This window comes from Bos indicus x Bos taurus, chromosome 11 (assembly GCF_003369695.1).
Source record: "Bos indicus x Bos taurus breed Angus x Brahman F1 hybrid chromosome 11, Bos_hybrid_MaternalHap_v2.0, whole genome shotgun sequence".
Lineage (NCBI taxonomy): Eukaryota > Metazoa > Chordata > Mammalia > Artiodactyla > Bovidae > Bos > Bos indicus x Bos taurus.
The window spans coordinates 61,014,963-61,037,127 of NC_040086.1; the positions used below are offsets into that span (position 1 = coordinate 61,014,963).

General features: G+C 37.6%; 1 protein-coding gene across 8 annotated transcripts in view; it reads left to right on the top strand.

Moving 5' to 3' along the window:
- Positions 1–22,165, top strand: part of EHBP1 (EH domain binding protein 1) — a 355,442-nt gene that overhangs the window by 170,196 nt on the left and 163,081 nt on the right. For all 8 annotated transcript variants that reach the window (XM_027555607.1, XM_027555611.1, XM_027555610.1 and 5 more), the window contains one exon: positions 14,809–14,998. In XM_027555607.1, the coding sequence (XP_027411408.1) occupies positions 14,809–14,998 (190 nt within the window). The remainder of the gene's footprint in view (positions 1–14,808; positions 14,999–22,165) is intronic.

Genomic DNA, 22,165 nt, shown 5'->3' on the forward strand with positions numbered 1-22,165 from the left:
GGATTCTTTACCACTGAGCCAGTTGGGAAGCCCTAATGTACCTTTAGTTGGGTAAAAAGAGGTCTGCTGCTGCTGCCTCTGTTTAGTCACTAAGTCATGTCCAACTCTTTGGAATCCAATAGACTGTAGCCCACCAGAGTCCTTTGTCCATAGGATTTCCCAGGCAAGAATACTGGAATGGGTTGCCATTTCCTTCTCCAGGGATCTTCCCAACCCAGGGACTAAATCCATGTCTCCTGCATTAGCAGACAGATTCTTTACTGGTAAGCCATCAGGGAAACCCAAAAAGAGTTCTGTCCCTATGTTAATATACAGTTTATAAGTTAGTATCTGTCTCATCCCAAATCTAAATTTTTATAATCTTGACCCTCATTCTTTCACCCTCTTCCACATGATTATGTATGCATCTTAAACTAACAAATGAAGGAAATATGTTTCTGGAGTCTCTGGTTAGAATTCCAACTGTATCTTCCCAAGCAACTATGTTATAAATGGTACATAAGTGTTTTTAGTTGATTCTTGAAGGCATTACACTTCAGTTATGTTATGGGTCTATTGTGGGAGCCAAGTAATTATTTCTGATATTGATTTGGTGAGAAGATTTATTCAAATGCCAAGCAATGAGATCATGACATTTATAAATTCAGAATTATCTGCTTTTGCATTATTATTTCTACCCAAAAGAGAGGTTTATTGACCACAGGCTCAATATATAAATAGTGTGATTAGGGCTTCCATTTTACTCAAATCCAGATTAGGAATAGAAGAGTGCATTCACATCGTATTCTGGAATTGTACACTGCAACCCATGTGGCTGCACACTGTGGCCCTGAGTATGTTTGAAAAGCAGCAATAAAACTTTTAGCCATAATGGAGTAGCATGGAGTATTTATAGCTTCTTGTCTTACATAACTAAACAACTGAATAAAATGTATAAAACAACAGTTTTTGGACATAAAATTGCACAGGACCCCTGAGAGAACAGAAACAAGGAATGTGGACACTACAGTGGTCCAAGCTTTATTAATGGGAGAGTATTTCCAAGTGCAGTTCAGGGAGAGAGAACCCAAACACTCCAGAATCTCCCTGTGCTGAGGAGGCAGTTTGGACTTTGAAGGTACGAGGTAGCTAGAATTTGTGTACAGAGTATCAGAGAGGAGAAAGCTACTCATAAAGAGTTTCAGCAATCTGTAGAAAGTTTCTCTTGAGTCTTTGCTGCTGCTGCTGTCACTTCAATCGTGTCCGACTCTGTGCCACCCCATAGATGGCAGCCAACCAGGCTCCCCCGTTCCTGGGATTCTCCAGGCAAGAACACGGGAGTGGGTTGCCATTTCCTTCTCCAATGCATGAAAGTGAAAAGTAAAAGTGAAGTTGCTCAGTCGTGTCTTGACTCTTAGCGACCCCATGGACTGCAGCCTACCAGGCTCCTCCATCCATGGGATTTTCCAGGCAAGAGTACCGGAGTGGGGTGCCATTGCCTTCTCTTGAGTTTTTAACTGAGTACTAATCAGAGTATAGGGCTTCCCTGGTGGCTCAGACAGTAAAAAATCTGCCTGCAATGCAGGAGACCCCGGTTCGATCCCTGGGTTGGGAAGATCCCCCGGAGAAGGGAACGGCTACCCACTGCAGTATTCTGGCCTGGAGAATTCCACGGACAGAGGAGCCTGTTGGGCTACAGTCTGTGGGGTCACAAAGAGTCAGACTTTGACTTCACAATCAGAGTACACATATGAGGAAGTTACTGAGAACAAAGGATTAGACAGAACAATCCTTGGGGTTCACTCAGGATCAAGAGTGGTTTGGATTTCCACCAGCCAGAGAGAAAAGACATCCTAACATATGGGACATCGAGTTGAGTCCACAGAAAAGTATTGTCCCAATAGTGGGACTAAATTAACCCTTGACTAAAGGCTGTTGTAGGCTTTCCCAACGAAGTTTAAAAGCAAATCTCAAAAGAATCAGAATAATTTCACATAATTGTATCCCACACGGAGCCCAAAAATATTATATTAAAAAGAATGCCAAAAAATTCAGCATCCAACACAAAATTCACGATGTCTGACAGGCAATCAAAAATTGATCAGGCGTGGAAAGAAGCAGGAAGTTCTGACTACCAATAAGGAGGAAACTCAGTCCTTAAATACGGATGCAGAAATGGTTCAGATGATGAAATTAATAGACAAATGTGGTAGTTTAACTATTATATAAATATACTCCAGATATTCAAGAAGGTGGAAGAAATTATGAGCATGGAATACAAAAAGTAAATTCAGGTTCAGTTTATAAAGAGGAAATATACAAAATCTGATGAAAAATACACTGGATAGGATTAATCCCATGTTAGATACTGCAGAAGAAAGTATTAGTGAACCTAAATACTTAGCAATAGAAACTCTCCAGATTAAAACATAAAGGGAAAAAAAGTGAACAGAGGATCAGTGGGCAACTTCAATTAGCCTAACATAAGTGTAACTGAAGTTCCCAAAGGAGAGGAAAGAAGATGAGGGAAACAGAAAAACATGTGTGAATCTACAGGTATGAGCAGCTGGATGAACCACAAGAATGATGAAGAAAACTGTACCCAGGCTTCTTAACAAAAGCAATTCAAGTTAGAAGATAGTTGGGGTAATATATAACTACTGAAAGAAAGTAAGAAAAGTCACTCAGTCGTGTCCAACTCTTTGTGACCTCATGGATGCACAAGGTTCCTCCATCCATGGAATTTTCCAGGCAAGAGTACTGGAGTGGGTTGCCATTTCCTCCTCCAGGGAATCTTCCCGACCCAGGGATGGAACCCAGGTTTCCCGCATTGCAGGCAGATGCTTTTACCCTCTGAGACATAGTCCAGGAAAAGGAAAAAACCTGCCAAAACAAATTTTTATTTCCAGGGGGAAAAAAAAAAAGTCAAAATAATGGACATTTCCAGACATGCAAAACCTGAGAGAACTCATCATTATCAGACATGCTTTGCAAAAAATGTTACAAGGAAATCCTTCAGGCAGGAGAAAAATGACAGTATTTGGAAATTTGGATCTACACAAAGGAATGATCAGCACAGGAAGTGGCAAGTAGAATATATATAAAATACATGTCTTATTTTTAAAAATCTCTTTAAAAGATAGTTTATCATTTAAAGTGTAAATAACAGTATATTCTGGGTTTGGGATAGGGGTAGAAATAAAACAAATGACAGTAGTCACACAAGGGCTGAGCATGGGGAAATTGAATACTGTTTTAAGCTTTTTATACATGTTATTTGAAGATATACAGTACTATCTTTTTTTCATGGATGACAATCATTTATGTAGAAAATTATAAGGAATTTCTACAAAGACTACTATAACTAAAAAGTAAATTTAGCAAGGTAAAGGATACAATCTCAATTTATAAATTCAGATGTATTTCTCAATAGTAACAATTAACAATCAGAAGTAGAAAATTCTAGAATACCATATACAAAAGCATCCAAAAAAAATAAATAAATAAACCAAAACTCAGGGATAAATTTGGACAAAGATGTTCAATGCAATACCTGTGTGCTGAAAACAATAAAACATTGCTGAGACAAATAAATGGAGAGAAATGTTATAGCCATGGAGTCAAACTGATCCATAGATTCAGTGCTATCCTAATCAAAATTTTGGTGTATTTTCTGTAATAATTGATAAGGCTAATTCTAAAATGTATACAGAAATATGATGGACCTAGAATAGCCAAAAGAATTTTGTAAAAGAATAAAGTTTGAGTATTTACACTACCCAGTTTCAAGACTCATTAACCAAGACATTCTAGTATTGGCTTAAAAGTAAACATATAGTTAAATGAAAGAGAACATAAATAAATCTATAGCTAGACCCACACATATATTGCCAATTGATTTTTGACAAAAGCAGCACAGGAAGTCAGGCAAGGATAATCTTTACAACAAATGGTGCTCAAATAATTAAAGGTCTATTTCCCCCAACCCCTCCAGAAAAGAACTGCAGTCCTTACCTCACAACAAATATAAAATTTTACTAAAAGTAGATCATATACCTAAAAGTGAAAACTGAAACATGGGAACTTTTAGAAGAAAACATAGGAGAAAAATGAATTAGGCAAAAATTTCTTGAATAGAATGCAAAAAAAAAAAAAGTCAAAGGAAAAAAGTTATAATTTAGACTTCTTTAAAGTTAAATCTTTTGCTGTTTAAAAAATACATGTGAAGATAAAAAGGCATGCCACAGTGTAGCCAGACTTTTTTGTAAAATACCTATCAGTCAAGACTTCTATCAAGTATATGTAAAGAACGCTAGCTCAGTGATAAGACAGACCGTCTTTTTTAAAGAGAGAAAAGATTTGAACAGACATTTCACAGAAGATACAAGAATAGCCGATGTGTACATAAAAAGTTGTTCAACATCTTAGTCATCAAGGAAATGCAAATTAAAACCATGTAAGATACCAGCACACACCCACCTGAATTGCTCAAATTTAAAAGACATTATTGTACAAGATACTGTCAGGGACATGGAGGCACTGGTACTCTCAGAACTCTCAAAGTTCTAAATGTAGCTATTTTAGAAAAAAAAAATTTCCCATTTTTGAAAAAGTTAAACATATTCCTATTGACCTAACCATCCCATTCCTAGGTATTTAACCAAAAGAAATCAAAGCGTATGTCCACAAAAACTCATATACATGAATATTTAACAGCTTCATTTATCATAATAGCAAGATATGGTAATAACCCCAGTGTCCACCAATAGTCAAATAAATAAGCAAATTGTAGTGTATGCATAACAGTGGAATACTGCTCAGTAATAAGGAACAAATTATTGATACATATAATTGCATGGATCAGTTTGAAAGTTGTTATGCTGACCGAAAGAAGTCAGACCAAAAAAGAGCATATACTATATGATATCCTTTATTTAAAACTAGAAAATACAAACAGTCTGTAATGAGAGAAAGTAGACCCATAGTTGCCTGAGACTGGAGGTGGAGGGAGGGATGGATGGATTAAAAGGGATGCAAGGAAACTTTTGGAGAATTGGAAATGTTTGTCGTCTTGATCGTGCTGATGGTTTCACGCTTATGTGCATATATAAAAAACTCATCAAGTTATACTTTTTAAATATGTGCCATGTATATCAATCATACCTAAATAAAGCTGTTAAAAAAAACCAAGAACCCACAGCAATATTTAATTTTATTAACGGAAATAGTCTGTCACATGAGTGATGAAAATAATTGATGTGAAACAGGGGAGATCTACAGAATATTTTACATTTTTTAAAAGCTAAATAATAATGATATTTGCTTACAGTGGCTATATGGGTCTTTGTTTTCCTTGGAAATACTGAATTGCATTGTACTGATGTTATTTAGACCTTAAGAAAAATAGTTATTTCTTTCAAAATGCAGTGTAGTAGGAAATTTTTTCAAAATATGGGATATATGGGTTGAGAGGAGAATAATAAAAAGGCTCCTTTGATGTACAAAAATTGGGAGCATTTGCTTTGTGCAGTAAGAAATGTCATCCCTCTCCTGTACATTGGTCAACTCCCATTTTGAGCATTACTTTGCTTCTAGGTGCTGCACTTTACAAGGGGCATTGATGATTCAAAGCATTAACAGAGTAGAGTGAACAGTCATTAAAATCTCCAGAAACCACATCAAATGAGCAGTGACTGAGGACATAGGGACTGTTTGACTTAGTAAAGAAGTGGTTTAAGGGAACTATAATAACCAAGTTTAAATATTTGTAAGACTTATTTGAAAGAAGAAGGTAGTTGACTTGTTTTCTGTTGCCCTGGAACTGCATTTCTCAACCTTTGCTCATTTTACAGCACATGGGTAATAACTCTCACATGTGCTACATGCTTCCATGGGCATAGCTAGGTTTTGATAAAACTAAAAAATAGTTCTAACCTCCTATAAGAACAGGAATTATGTCATGACAATCATCTGATTCAAAACCCAGGTTGAGATCTCAATACTAAATAATAACTATACAGGAGTTGAAAAAGTTGGCTCTAGCTGAAGTTGTTGTATTTGTTTTCTTTGAAATGGCTAATGTGTGATCAAAATAAAATTTCTCATGGGTGGTGTAGGTGCTGAGTAATAACCACACACCTAGAGTATTTGAATGTAAATGCAAACTTTAAAGACAAACATTCAGTCACTCCAAGATGCATGAATATTACACAATGTACACACACCCTGCTCTCTCCTATTAACAAATTAAAGAGACATTTAATGTTTGCTTAAACTTTTAAAATGCCTTAATAAAAACTAAAATCAGAATGACTAGGTGTTTCCTTTTGACCATTCTTTTTCTACATGAAAGTCACAGCCTTTACAAGTTTCCCATGAGTAAAGAACATTCTGAATTGCTCAATCATCTGAGGTTACCAGAGGAGCCTACAAACACTCAGCTTTTTTTGTAGGAACATTATCCATAAATCTCAAAGGTTGCTTGTCAGCTACTAATGTTCAGGAAGAACTCTGTGTTAATTACTTACCTGGTATTTCTCATCCTTGTCTCCAGAAGTTCATAGGTCCAAATTAAGTGGCAAAAATCTTCCAGAAGTTGTTCTTACTTCAATAATAAGCTTATGACTTTTCATCAAGATGCCTGTATGACTCATCTTCCATTACCAAACTCTTCCTGTGTCTTCTGACATAAAACTATCACAAACAAATAGTGCTGAGTTCTGTGATGTGTAAAACAGTCTTCAGAAATTCAGCGTACCTGTCAGCTCCAAGAGAATGTATGCATACTTAAGTGGCTTTAGCAGTTGTCCTTTACACTTATCAACTGTATGGTTTTCTCAGTTTTCTCATGTTGGGGGTTAGTTCAGCCCTTGCAGTTATGTAGGAAAACTGTGAAGTGATAGAGCAATAATATTTTTCAAAGCATTTATGAGATGAACTTTTGAGGTCCAACATGAAATCATTGGTGTGGGTGTACATCGATTTCTCAAGGGAAGTTGTCATTGAAGTTTAATCAGAAAAGCCACACACTTATTTTAATACTATTGAATTGTTTTCCCCCAAAAATATAAACTTTCAAAGTGAGAGGAAGAGCGTATAAGTTTCACTCCACACTTTGTTCACTGTGTTTGCTAACCCTATTTCTAATCAACTTTAGTTCTTCTTTCTGTAATACTTTTTCTTATGTTTTTTTAAAAAATGAATAATATCATTTAAAGTTACTCTGTCCAATTTTCCACTTAATATAACTAAGTTTTTAATTCACAATGAATTAATGATACTACTAATGTATTACTTTTGAACAGTACAAGAATAAAAATAATTCTTGTTTATTCATAGTGATATGAGATGCCTTGAAATAGATGATTCAGATCAGAGTTGATTAACAGAATGTGGAAATTATGCTAATTCCTTTAATAATTTTTCCTTACTAAAAATGCAGTTCAAGTATTTTTAAATGTACTTATTAGAAATTATGTAATTTTTTTATTTTATTTTTTAATTTTGCAATATTGGTTTTGCCATATATCGACATGAATCAGCCACAAGTATATACGTGTTCCCCATCCTAAACCCTCCTCCCTCCTCCCTCCTCCCTCCCTGTACCATCCCTTTATAAAACTCCTAGAGGAGAATATAGGCAAAACACTCTCCGAAATTATGTAATTTTTGTCATTACCAAGGAGGGAAAAATTTGTGTGGGCTCAGTTGCGTCCGGCTCTTTGCAGCCACATCAAGAACCTAGAAAAAGAAGAGCAAATACACAAAGCAATCAGAAGAAAGGAAATAAAGAGCAGAAATCAATGCAACTGAAAACAGAAAAGCAACAGAGGGAAAAAAAATCAATGTCACAAAGCAGTAGTTCTTTGAAAAGATTGATAAAATTGATCATAGCATAACTTGTAGCAGAACCGATAAAGAAAAAAGAGAGGATACAAATTACCAATACCAGAAATGCAACCAGGGATATCACTACAGACCCTGCAGATACACAAAGATAACAAGAGAATACCACAAAAGAAAGTTTACACACATAAATTTGACAACTTCAATGAAATGGGCCACTTTCTCAAGAAAGACAACTGTAACTCAGCCAATATGAAATATATAAGCTCAATAGCCATAAAAATGATTTTTAAAATTCAGTTTATAATTTTAACCTGGAGAAGGAAATGGCAATCCACTCCAGTACTATTGCCTGGAAAATCCCATGGACAGAGGAGCCTGGTGGGCTACAGTCCATGGGGTCGCAAAGAGTCGGACACGACTGAGCAACTTCACTTTACTTCACTTATAATTTTAAAGCTCTCCAAAAAGAAATTTCCAGACTTTCTTTTCGCAGGAGAATTCTATGAAACATTTAAAGAATAATAATTACCAATTCTGCACAGTCTCTTTCAGAAAATAGATGAGGAGACACTTTCCAATTCCTTTACGAAATTAGTATTACCTTGATACCAAAACCAGACAACAACAGGACACAAAAAAATAAAACTACAGACCAGTATCCCTCATGAATGTTCCTTAACAGAATATTGTCAGACATAATTCAACAAAATGAATTATACACCATGAATAGGTAAAGTTTATCTCAGGAATACCAGGCTGTTTTAATATTTGAAAATTAATCAGTATAATCTACCATGTTGATAAACTAAAGAATAAGAATTACATGATCATATTTATCAATGCAGAAAAACATTTGTCTAAATACAAAGTATACCAAAATTCAAGTGGTTAGAGGGAGGCGGAGAGATGTGAAGAAAAAGGATAGTTCTAGATATCTGTGTAATACTAAATAAGTCAAATAAAAGTTGAATGCAACTCAATATTGTAAATTCAGTTATATAAAACACACTGAAAAATTGCCTGTCTTAAGGCATTTTGTCATTTTCTTCTGTTAAGTACAAATCCTTTGCAATGTGCCCAGTATACTATTGGAGATCAGTGGAGAAATAAATCCAGAAATAATGAAGAGATGGAGCCAAAGCAAAAGCAATAACTGGTGATAGAAGCAACATCTGATGCTGTGAAGAGCAATAGTGCATAGGAACCTGGAATGTTAAATCTGTGAATCAGGGCAAATTGGAAGTGGTCAAACAGGACATGGAAAGAGTGAACGTTGACATTTTAAGAATCAGCAAGCTAAAATGGATTGGAATGGGTAAATTGAACACAGATGACCACTATATATCTACTACTGTGGGCAAGAATCCCTTAGAAGAAATGGAGTAGCCATCATAGTCAACAAGAGTCTGAAATGCAGTACTTGGATGCAATCTCAAAAACGACAGAATGATCTCTGTTGGTTTCCAAGGCAACTCATTCAATATCACGGTAATCCAAGCTATGCCGCGACCAGTAACACTGAAGAAGCTGAAGTTGACAGTTCTATGAAGACCTACAAGACTTTTTAGAACTAACACCCAAAAAAGATGTCCTTTTCATTATAGGAGACTGGAATGCAAAACTGGGAAGTCAAGAAACACCTGGAGTAACAGGAAAATTTGGCCTAGGAGTACGGAATGAAGCAGGGCAAAGGATAATAGAGTTTTGGCAAGAGAACGCACTGGTCATAACAAACACCCTCTTCCAACAACACAAGAGAAGACTCTACACATGGACATCACCAGATGGCCAACAACAAAATCAGATTGACTATATTCTTTGCAGCCAAAGATAGAGAAACTCTAAACAGTGAGCAAAAACAAGACTGGGAGCTGACTGTAGCTCAGATCATGAACTCCTTATTGCCAAATTCAGACTGAAATTGAAGAAAGTGGGGAAAACCACTAGACCATTCAGGTATGACCTAAGTCAAATCCCTAACGATTATAGAATGGAAGTGAGTAACAGATTTAAGGGGCAAGATCTGATAGACAAGAGTGTCTGATGAACTATGGATGGAGGTTCATGACGTTGTACAGGAGAGAGGGATCAAGAACAGAAATGGTATGGACCTAACAGAAGCAGAAGATATTAAAAAGAGGTAGCAAGAATACACAGAAGAACTATACAAAAAAGATCTTCACGACCCAGGTAATCACGATGGTGTGATCACTCACCTAGAGCCAGACATCCTGGAATGTGATGTCAAGTGGGCCTTAGGAAGCATCACACGAACAAAACTAGTGGAGGTGATGGAATTCCAGTTGAGCTATTCCAAATCCTAAAAGATGATGCTGTGAAAGTGCTGACCTCAATACGCCAACAAGTTTGGAAAACTCAGCGGTGGCCACAGGACTGGAAAAGGTCAGTTTGCATTCCAATCCCAAAGAAAGGCAATGCCAAAGAATGCTCAAACTACCGGACAATTGCACTCATCTCACACGCTAGTAAAGTAATGCTCAAAATTCTCCAAGCCAGGCTTCAGCAATACGTGAACTGTGAACTTCCAGATGTTCAAGCTGGTTTTAGAAAAGGCAGAGGAACCAGAGATCAAATTGCCAACATCTGCTGGCAGGCGGAAGGCAATCATCGGAAGGCTAGAGAGTTACAGAAAAACATCTATTTCTACTTTATTGACTATGCCAAAGCCTTTGACTGTGTGGATCACAACAAACTGTGGAAAATCCTTAAAGAGATGGGAATACTAGACCAGCTGACCTGCCTCCTGAGAAACCTGTATGCAGGTCAGGAAGCGAGTTAGAACTGGACATGGAACAACAGACTGGTTCTAAATAGGGAAAGGAGTATGTCAAGGCTATATATTGTCACCCTGCTTATTTAACTTATATGCAGAGTACATCATGAGAAACGCTGGGCTGGATGAAGCACAAGCTGGAATCAAGATGGCCTGGAGAAATTTCAGTAACCTCAGATATGCAGATGACACCACCCTTATGGCAGAAAGTGAAGAAAAACTGAAGATCTTCTTGATAAGAGTGAAAGAGGAGAGTGAAAAGTTGGCTTAAACCTCAGCATTCAGAAAAGTAAGATCGTGGCATCTGGGCCTATCACATCATGGCAAATAGATGGGGAAAGAGTGGAAACAGTGACAGACTTTATTTTGGGGGGCTCCAAAATCACTGCAGATGGTGACTACAGCCATGAAATTAAAAGACGCTTACTCCTTGGAAGGAAAGTTATGACCAACCTAGAAAAGATATTAAAAAGCAGAGACATTACTTTATCAACAAATGTCCATCTAGTCAAGGCTATGGTTTTTCCGGTAGTCACGCATGGATGTGAGAGTTGGACTATAAAGAAAGCTGAGCGCCAAAGAATTGATGCTTTTGAACTGTGGTGTTGGAGAAGACTCTTCAGAGTCCCTTGGTCTGCAAGGAGATCCAACCAGTCCATCTTAAAAGGAGATCAGTCCTGGGTGTTCATTGGAAGGACTGATGTTGAAGCTGAAACTCCAATACTTTGGCCACCTGATGCAAAGAGCCGACTCATTTGAAAAGACACTGATGCTGGCAAAGATTGAAGGCAGGATGAGAAGGGGATGACAGAGGATGAAATGGTTGGATGGCATCACCGACTCAATGGACATGAATTTGGGTAATCTCTGGGAGTTGGTGATGGACAGGGAGGCCTGGTGTGCTGCAGCCCATGGGGTCACAAAGAGTCGGACATGACTGAGTGACTGAGATGAACTGATCCTTAAATCCTCAAAATTTTTCTTAAAACTAATCATACTTATATGGCAAATTAATAATGATTATTGTGGCAGCTACCGTGTTACGGACTTCTGTGGAAATTATAGAGAGATGTAATCAGGAATTATTTTTAAAAATATCACCCAAATAGTTCACATGTCAATTAATTCACTTAGATTGAAGTGGGTTTGTTCAGTACTGAAACATTTAACATCAGATAGCAAAGAGTAAGTTTTGAGGGGGAGAGGGGAGACTTTTTTTCATTTTCTAATTTTTGGAGTTAAATTCTTTTTAATCCCATTTCTTTATTTTTACCTCCCTTTGAACTACTTTTAATGTTTGATAAATAACTTGGTAAGGCCTGAGCAGAGGTAAGAGAGATTCTGAGGCTATATCTCCAGCTCAATGAGAAGGAGTCTCATGACACTAACTGTTGCAACTAGTGCAGAGTGAGAGTGACATACAAGTATGGTTTATTTCACCTCTCTGGTTTAGATTACTTGGTACCCAGAGTCTCATGAGAGCTGACTGTTGTTAGGCAGAGATGTAGATACTTGGTTATTGGTTTTAAATGAATCTACTTCTGTTGCAGTTAAAAGAATGTACATAATTGAATACAGAAGGCTATTACCAGTACAGACCTTATATAACTAGATGGAGTTCCCTTGGTATACTTATTATGTTTGGGTGGTTTGTGTCTTAGCCTTGTAGACTCAGAAATGCTATTGTTACTGTGCATACAAGATATTGAACTCTTGGGAACAGAATGGTATTGCCAAAAAAAAAAAAAAAATTGCAACAAACTAATAAAAATAACCAAAATATAAGTTTATTACTGTTATTATAATAGTAATATTATAATCGGAATAGGAAGAATAATCATTGTATATACCAGATACTTGTGTTTATGGATGACTGACTAGCTTTCCTGGTGGCTCAAGTGGTAAAGGATGTGAAATTTGCTCAGTTGTGTCTGACTCTTTGCAACCCCATGGACTATACAGTCCATGGAATTCTCCAGGCCAGAATACTGGAGTGGGTAGCCTTTACCTTCTCCAGGAGATCTTCCCAACCCAGGGACTGAACCCAGGTCTCGTATATCACAGGCGGATTGTTTACCAGCTGAGCCACAAGGGAAGCCCAAGAATACTGGAGTAGATAACCTGTCCCTTCTTGCAGTGGATCTTCCCACCCCAGGAATCGAACCAGAGTCTCCAGCATTGCAGGCAAATTCTTTACCAACTGAGCTATCAGGGAAGCCCCAAATGGTAAAGAAACCGCCTTAAATGCAAGAGACCTGGCTTCAACCCCTGGATCGGGAAGATCTCCTGGAGAAGGGAATGGCAATCCACTCCTATATTCTTGCCTGAAGAGTTCGATAGACAGAGGAGCCTAGTGGCCTACAGTCCATGGAGTCGCAAAAAGTCACACATGACTGAGCGACTTTCACTTTCTTTTCACTTCTTTCAACTGGGTAAATATCTACTCATAAAGAGAGTTAGCAGGAAAGGAAGATTTTCTGTCTGGACCTAAACTCTAGGTAAAGAAAAAAAGAAAGCTTCTCTAGAAAGTTATAAGCATAAACCTACCCTCATGTGGATTTGATGTTATGTTGGCAGGATAGTCTGGGATCCCCCCACCAAGCCAAGAAAATAAGAAACAAAGTAGCTCCTAAACTACTTGGCAAATGCAAGCATGAAACACTGAAGAGGCAGTCCTAGCTCAGACTACACAAGATTTCCTCAACAAGTCCTGAACTCACAGTCTAGAATTACAAAATACACAAGGAAATAGTTTACTAAGAGAAGAGTCAAGACCAGTATTATAAATGCAAGGAATTCAAATGATAGATTTATCAGATAGAGACTATAAAACAAATATGTATAAATGATTAATGACTCAAATCTCTGTACCTAAGGTATTATACACAAGCCATATAAAGAAATATGCTTATGAAATTAAAATTCATAGAGAATCAAACATTAAATTAGACACAATGAAACGAGAAAAGGTTAACTGGATCTTGCGAAGAATGTGAAGGAGTTATTCAGAATGTAACACAGGAGATATAAAAATTTGTAAAAATATGTAGGAAAGAGGTAATTCAACATAATTTGATAACGATTTTCTAGTGAAAAGAATAGAGAAAATAACAAAGAGGCTATCAAAGGCATAATGGCTGATGATTTTTCAGAACTACTGAAACACGTGAGTCTCCAGACTCAGGAAAATTCAAGGAGTCTGAAGCCAGATAAATTAAAAGAAGTACACATTTAGACATGTTGTAGTAAGATTGCTCAAAACCAGACATAAGGAGACCTTAACAACAACCAGAAACGAGATAAATTACAAAAGAACAGTACTAAGCCAACAGTGGACAAAGCAATGACACCCTACTTCAGTACTCTTGCCTGGAAAATCCCATGGACAGAGGAGCCTGGTAGGCTGCAGTCCATGGGGTTGCTGAGAGTCCGACACGACTGAGTGACTTCCCTTTGACTTTTCACTTTTATGCATTGGAGAAGGAAATGGCAACTCACTCCAGTATTCTTGTCTAGAGAATCCCAGGGATGGGGGAGCCTGGTGGGCTGCCATCTATGGGGTCCACAGAGTCAGACGTGACTGAAGTGACTTAGCAGCAAGCCAACAGTGGGCTACTATTTCAAAGCACTGAGGTGAATTAACTAACAACTAGAATAAACTACCCAGCTAAACTATCATTTAAGTATGAGACTGAAATAAAGACATTTTCAGTGCCTGGGAGAATTTGCTATTAAAAGAGCTTCACTGAATGAACTTCTAAAGGATAGTACCTAACAAGTGAATTTTAACACAGAGGAAGAGATGAAATGCAAGGGAAAAAAGGTTTGGTGAGAGGAGCATTAAAAAATAAATGTTTCCTCATCTTATTTCCTTTTCTGTGGATGTGGAGAATACATAGGATTTACTTTCATTACAAACATTTTCCCAAGGGTCTGTATATAGCAAGCTGAGTGTGACTTTGTATTTTAAAGATTTTAAAATACTTCTTAAAAGGGAAGATTTTATTGTTAATGATTTACAAAACAAAAGATTAATTGTGCCTATTTCCAAATTGTAAGTTATCATTGGTTTGGGTTTTTCCTTATGATTTTCAGTATTTTCTAGTTTTATAAATAAAGGTATTACAGTATTTTAGTTGGGAATAAACTATTTTTATAAAGATTAACAGTAAATCCTTTTCATTTAGATCAAATCCTTTTTATGAACCTAAACCGACTCCTCCTCCAAACAATTTGCTAAGTCCAGTTCAAGAACTGGAAACTGAAAGGAGAGTAAAAAGAAAAGCCCCAGCCCCACCAGCCATCTCACCAAAGACAGGAGGAGTAAATGAAAACACAGGTGTTTCTGCAGGAAGAGATCTCGCCACTTCTCCTAAGGTAGGAGTTTAATCTTATTAAAACGTATATTAATGTTTGTTTGTTTTCAAATTAAGAACAGTTATGGTTAGCTATTAATATTTTGATGGTATAAAAAAATATAAGTAAATCCATTATACTGCAACATAGTATATACATTTGGAAGTCTATAAATTTATAGTACGTTATAGATTGGATTGTCTGGGTTAAGATTTGCTTTTTAAATGCTGTTTTGAAGTCAGAGGGAGAAAGGCAGTATAATTGTAGCGTTGGTGCTTTGAAAAAAGGATATACTCTAAAGTAGCTAGTCATGATAGACAGGTTACTCTAATATAGAGGAAAGAACAGAAATCATCTTTTTGAGAAATGTTACCAGAAAGATTGACACCCAGTGCAGAGAAATACTCTGCTGAAGAATTTCAATATTGTCCCTTTGATTTATGTCAGATTACAATTGTGGCCTTATTGTCATTCTTTTTTAGAAATGTTAATGGATAATAACTTCATGGAAAGGTAAAGCGCAGTCTTAGAACAAAGTCTAAAGCCTCTAAATGGTTTGACTGCAAATAGTATATCTTTCATTTGAAAGGTAGAGATGTTGGATTTAGCAAGTCTTTTAAGGTAAATAACTCACGACAGTACTCATGAGTGTGTTGTTGTTGTTACCATATGATATTATTTAATTCTCACAGGTAGTTAGGGGGGAAAAGAGATGAACTTGAACTCAGAAGGATAAAGGTCACAGGTCCCCCAGCCAACAGACAGGATTGGAACTGGCATATTCATTAATTACGTGCTCTCTGGACCATATTCCATCTCAGATGCCTGGGCTGCTGCTTTTCTCAAGGGCATCAAATTTCAGTAGTTCCTGTTGTATTTTATAGTTCATTCTGTGCCTTTCATTAAATGCCAGAGTTCTGAAATAGTTTGTTTGCTTTTATTTTCGTTGTTTGAGGGGAAGTGAGTTCACTGAGGTCCTCACTCTGCCATTCTGTAAGTCAGTCTCCAGGTGTGTGTTTTTATATCAGGTGTGTTTAACTGTGTGTAACTTCAGGAGGAGAAACTAGGACTAAATTCTGTCTTGCTATTGGCTAGGGAAGTTGGGAGTGGAGTCTATAAATGAAGGCAGTAGAGAATAGAAATATAAAGCAAAAGAGATGGTCAATTCCTATACCCGTGAGAGCAAAAATAAAGGTGGCAATTGAGGCATTGGTCAAAATCAAAAAGCTAATGTTTAGATTCTTTATCCATTCTAACCATCAAGAATACCTACAAATGTCCTGTTTCCCTGAATCTCTATTCTGTTGCCTACTCTGTCTCCCTGTCCCCCTTCTGTAGGCCATTGAAGTTTGAAGCTAATCACAAAATCCTAATTTCTTCATGCTGCTGCTGCTAAGTCGCATCAGTCGTGTCCGACTCTGTGCGACCCCATAGACGGCAGCCCAACAGGCTCCTCTGTCCCTGGGATTCTCCAGGCAAGAACACTGGAGTGGGTTGCCATTTCCTTCTCCAGTGCATGAAAGTGAAGTGAAAGTGAAGTTGCTCAGTCGTGTCCGACTGTTAGTGACTCCATGGATTGTAGCCTATCAGGCTCCTCCATCCATGGGATTCTCCAGGCAAGAGTCCTGGAGTGGGGTGCCATTGCCTTCTCCAAATCTCTTCATAGGTGAATAGAAAGGAATTTAATGGTACCCTGTTGTATGCCAGGCAATGTTCTATAACTTCATTTGATCGACAAAACAACCTGAGAAATAAATACCATTATTTCCTTTTTACACTGAGAAACTGAACCTTAGTTAAGTAACTTGCTCAAAGTGATAAAGCTAGTATTGACAGTGCCAGGATTAAAATTCAGGTTTTTTGAGTCTAAAACCCACGTTTCCCATTGTGCCTTTCTACCTGTAGAGAGGTATTTCCAGTTCCAAGTTAGAACTCTAAATACATTTTTCCATAGAAATATTGTTACTCACGGTGATTGAATTCTATTGTAGTGAAGTATAATATAGCTATTTTTTATGTTATTTTGAGGGTGGTGTTCTGTTGTAGACATATTGTGGAATAAATTATCTTTATGGGGAAAACTGAGCATTTTACCACCATGCTTGGCTTGGAAAATGCCTCATCGTGTTCAGACACACAATCAGTTGTATTCACAGTAACCTGCTGATCTGGAAGTTAATTTGGATAACTCAACTGTGTGAAACACAACTATGAAAGATTAATTTTAAAAAAGATTGCTGATATTATTATTAAATGAGAAAAAAACAAAGTGCATAACTGTATAGTATGGTAACTTTTGTATGTATAAAGTTTTATTTAAAAGGCTTTATTCACACACATATACACATGTAGACAGACATGCATGCTCCTATACAGTTTGGAAGGACTCACAAGTAACTTCAAGGAGAAAGATCTTGAGGGGATGGTGGGTATGCACAAGGTTGAAGGAGGCATTTCTTTTCCTTTTTTCCCTTTCTATGTTGTTTAAATATTTGAATTTTATAAAATGTTTTTTTTTCTCTTTTTGTTTGTTATACTGAGAGGCTATTGAGTAATGAGATCATGGATCTTTTTTTATTGTTGCCTTTTGTACAAGGTACTAGATGACATTTCCCCCCCAAATTCATCCCTCAAAATAGAGAAAGTTACTCTCAGGTTTGACCAGCAGTATTAGCTTCGTGGTGGCCTGGGGTTCCATCAGATACCTTAGTGTTGTGCAGTGGTAACCAGGTATAGAGGCTTAATAATAGAAAACTTGGTCTTCTGTTCCATTTCCATAGCACTTTGGAAATTCTTTTTATTTTGTATATTTACGTAAGATTTCATTTGGGGGAAAAAAAATGAACCATTGCCAAAAAAAAAAGGTAAGAAATTGAAAACTACTAACTGCAGTTATGTGTGAGATAAAGAAGATTAGAATCAATGGCATATTGATGATAATCAAAAATGATAAATGATAGCTGAAAAAGAACAGTGGCATGGAGCTTATTATAGGAATAGACTTGTTTGTGTGTGTGTATGTGCGTTTATGTGTGTGCATATCCAAGTAGTTCCTGAAGACTTTGTTTGCAGTATTAAAGCTTGGTAAAATAATGACCATTTGACAACCTTGAGTCAACATGAAAAAGTCTTATTATGCTTCGTATACAATGTTCTGTTTAGGAAAGCAGGACAGTGTATTTTATATAAAAATATATATACTAAAATTAGTGTTTTGATGCCTAAAACAATATGCTTCTTGGCCAATTATTTACTATATTTTTAAATTGAAAAGGAAGCAATATTTCAAATAAAGCTTTTGGGAAAAGAAAACAGACTCAAAATTCAGTTGAATAATAAAAGAATATTTATACCAAATATTTATATTTTGTTTTGGATAACAAAGTGCTAAACTGCACTCAGTAGCATTTGACTGCAGAGGCTAATCACTGTCATAGAATGAGTGCTCAGCCAGATGAGTACTTTCCTCCACCTGTAACCTGAAACTACTTATTTTTAAGAAAATTTATGGAAAAAAAGCCAAGACCAGAATTTAAACAGATAATAAGCCTATACTTATATTGTAAATAAAATTCAAACTACCCACCTAAAGACAGTTAAGATTCCCCCAGTGTCATAAATCTATATAAACTCCTCACTCCAGACCATTGATTTCTGCATTTGGAAATTGAGAAAACTATGACACTTTTTAAGCCAACTTGGTAAAAAAGACCAATGTTTAGGGAAGTAACCTGACATTTAAAACACAAGCATCCAATAAGATAAAATGATAAATTAGGCTCAATGGTGGCTGATCACCATTTACTGACTGAATTTAAGTTAATAAGTATATAACTCTGAACTCCTAGATATGATTCATGCAACTTAGTGTAAAATGCGAGTCAGATAATAAGAGCTTAGGTACATAAATGACCTTGTTGCCAAATACAGCACAAAGGTATTTTACTAAGCACTGTACACCTAATTCCATAAAAATCACAATATAAATAGTTAATTGTCAATGATAAAGAATTTTTAAAAATTCAACTTGCACTTATGATAACGTGGAGAAGCTCCCCCCCCCCCATCCGCCCCCACACATTGGATGGTGAAATAAGTCTGATCATGTGGAGAAGATCAGATCAGATCAGTCGCTCAGTCGTGTCCGACTCTTTGCGACCTCATGAATCGCAGCACGCCAGGCCTCCCTGTCCATCACCAACTCCCGGAGTTCACTCAGACTCACGACCATCAAGTCAGTGATGCCATCCAGCCATCTCATCCTCTGTCGTCCCCTTCTCCTCCTGCCCCCAATGCCTCCCAGCATCAGAGTCTTTTCCAGTGAGTCAACTCTTCGCATGAGGTGGCCAAAGTACTGGAGTTTCAGCTTCAGCATCATTCCTTCCAAAGAAATCCCAGGGCTGATCTCCTTCAGAATGGACTGGTTGGATCTCCTTGCAGTCCAAGGGACTCTCAAGAGTCTTCTCCAACGCCACAGTTCAAATGCATCAATTCTTCGGCGCTCAGCCTTCTTCACAGTCCAACTCTCACATCCATACATGACCACAGGAAAAACCATAGCCTTGACTAGATGAACCTTTGTTGTCAAAGTAATGTCTCTGCTTTTCAATATGCTATCTAGGTTGGTCATAACTTTCCTTCCAAGGAGTAAGTGCCTTTTAATATCATGGCTGCAGTCACCATCTGCACTGATTTTGGAGCCCCCAAAAATAATGTTTGACACTGTTTCCACTGTTTCCCCATCTATTTCCCATGAAGTGATGGGACCGGATGCCATGATCTTCGTTTTGTGAATGTTGAGCTTTAAGCCAACTTTTTCACTCTCCACTTTCACCTTCATCAAGAGGCTTTTTAGGTCCTCTTCACTTTCTGCCATAAGGGTGGTATCATCTGCATATCTGAGGTTATTGATATTTCTCCCGGCAATCTTGATTCCAGCTTGTGTTTCTTCCAGTCCAGCGTTTCTCATGATGTGCTCTGCATATAAGTTAAATAAGCAGGGTGACAATATACAGCCTTGACGTACTCCTTTTCCTATTTGCAACCAGTCTGTTGTTCCATGTCCAGTTCTAACTGTTGCTTCCTGACCTGCATACAAATTTCTCAAGAGGCAGATCAGGTGTTCTGGTATTCCCATCTCTTTCAGAATTTTCCACAGTTCATTGTGATCCACACAGTCAAAGGCTTTGGCATAGTCAATAAAGCAGAAATAAGTGTTTTTCTGGAACTCTCTTGCTTTTCCAATGATCCAGTGGATGTTGGCAATTTGGTCTCTGGTTCCTCTGCCTTTTCTAAAACCACCTTGAACATCTGGAAGTTCACGGTTCACATATTGCTGAAGCCTGACTTGCAGAATTTTGAGCACTACTTTACTAGTGTGTGAGATGAGTGCAATTGTGCGGTAGTTTGAGCATTCTTTGGCATTGCCTTTCTTTGGGACTGGAATGCAAACTGACCTTTTCCAGTCCTGTGGCCACTGCTGAGTTTTCCAAATTTGCTGGCATATTGAGTGCAGCACTTTCACAGCATCATCTTTCAGGATTTGGAAAAGCTCAACTGGAATTCCATCACCTCCACTAGCTTTGTTCGTAGTGATGCTTTCTAAGGCCTACTTGACTTCACATTCTAGGATGTCTGGCTCTAGGTCAGTGATCACACCATCGTGATTATCTGGGTCGTGAAGATCTTTTTGTACAGTTCTTCTGTGTATTCTTGCCATCTCTTCTTAATATCTTCTGCTTCTGTTAGGTCCATATCATTTCTGTCCTTTATCGAGCTAATCTTTGCATGAAATGTTCCTTTGGTATCTCTGATTTTCTTTAAGAGATCCCTAGTCTTTCCCATTCTGTTGTTTTCCTCTATTTCTTTGCATTGATCGCTGAAGAAGGCTTTCTTATCTCTTCTTGCTATTCTTTGGAACTCTGCATTCAGATGTTTATATCTTTCCTTTTCTCCTTTGCTTTTCGCTTCTCTTCTTTTCACAGCTATTTGTAAGGCCTCCCCAGACAGCCATTTTTCTTTTCTGCATTTCTTTTCCATGGGGATGGTCTTGATCCCTGTCTCCTGTATAATGTCCCGAACCTCATTCCATAGTTCATCAGGCACTCTGTCTATCAGATCTAGACCCTAAATCTATTTCTCACTTCCACTGTATAATCATAAGGGATTTGATTTAGGTCATACCTGAATGGTCTAGTGGTTTTCCCTATTTTCTTCAATTTCAGTCTGAATTTGGCAATAAGGAGTTCATGGTCTGATCCACAGTCAGCTCCTGGTCTTGTTTTTGCTGACTGTATAGAGCTTCTCCATCTTTGGCTGCAAAGAATATAATCAGTCTGATTTCGGTGTTGACCATCTGGTGATGTCCATGTATAGAGTCTTCTCTTGTGTTGTTGGAAGAGGGTGTTTGTTATGACCAGTGCATTTTCTTGGCAAAACTCTATTAGTCTTTGCCCTGCTTCATTCCGTATTCCAAGGCCAAACTTGCCTGTTACTCCAGGTGTTTCTTGACTTCCTACTTTTGCATTCCAGTCCCCTATAATGAAAAGGACATCTTTTTTGGGTATTAGTTCTAAAAGGTGTTGTAGGTCTTTATAGAACCGTTCAGCTTCTTTAGCATTACTGGTTGGGGCATAGACTTGGATTCCTGTGATATTGAATGGTTTGCCTTGGACAGGAACAGAGATCATTCTGTTGTTTCTGAGATTGCATCCAAGTACTGCATTTCAGACTCTTTTGTTGACCATGATGGCCACTCCATTTCTTCTGAGGGATTCCTTCCCGCAGTAGTAGATAATGGTCATCTGAGCTAAATTCACCCATTCCAGTCCATTTTAGTTCGCTGATTCCTAGAATGTCAACATTCACTCTTATCATCTCTTGTTTGACCACTTCCAATTTGCCTTGATTCATGGACCTGACATTACAGGTTCCTATGCAATATTGCTCTTTACAGCATTGGACCTTGCTTCTATCACTAGTCACATCCTTGCTTCTATCACCAGTCACATCCACAGCTGGGTATTCTTTTTGCTTGGCTCCATCCCTTCATTCTTTCTGGAGTTATTTCTCCACTGATCTCCAGTAGCATATTGGGCACCTACTGATCTGGGGAGTACCTCTTTCAGTATCCTATCATTTTGCCTTTTCATACTGTTCATGGGGTTCTCAAGGCAAGAATACTGAAGT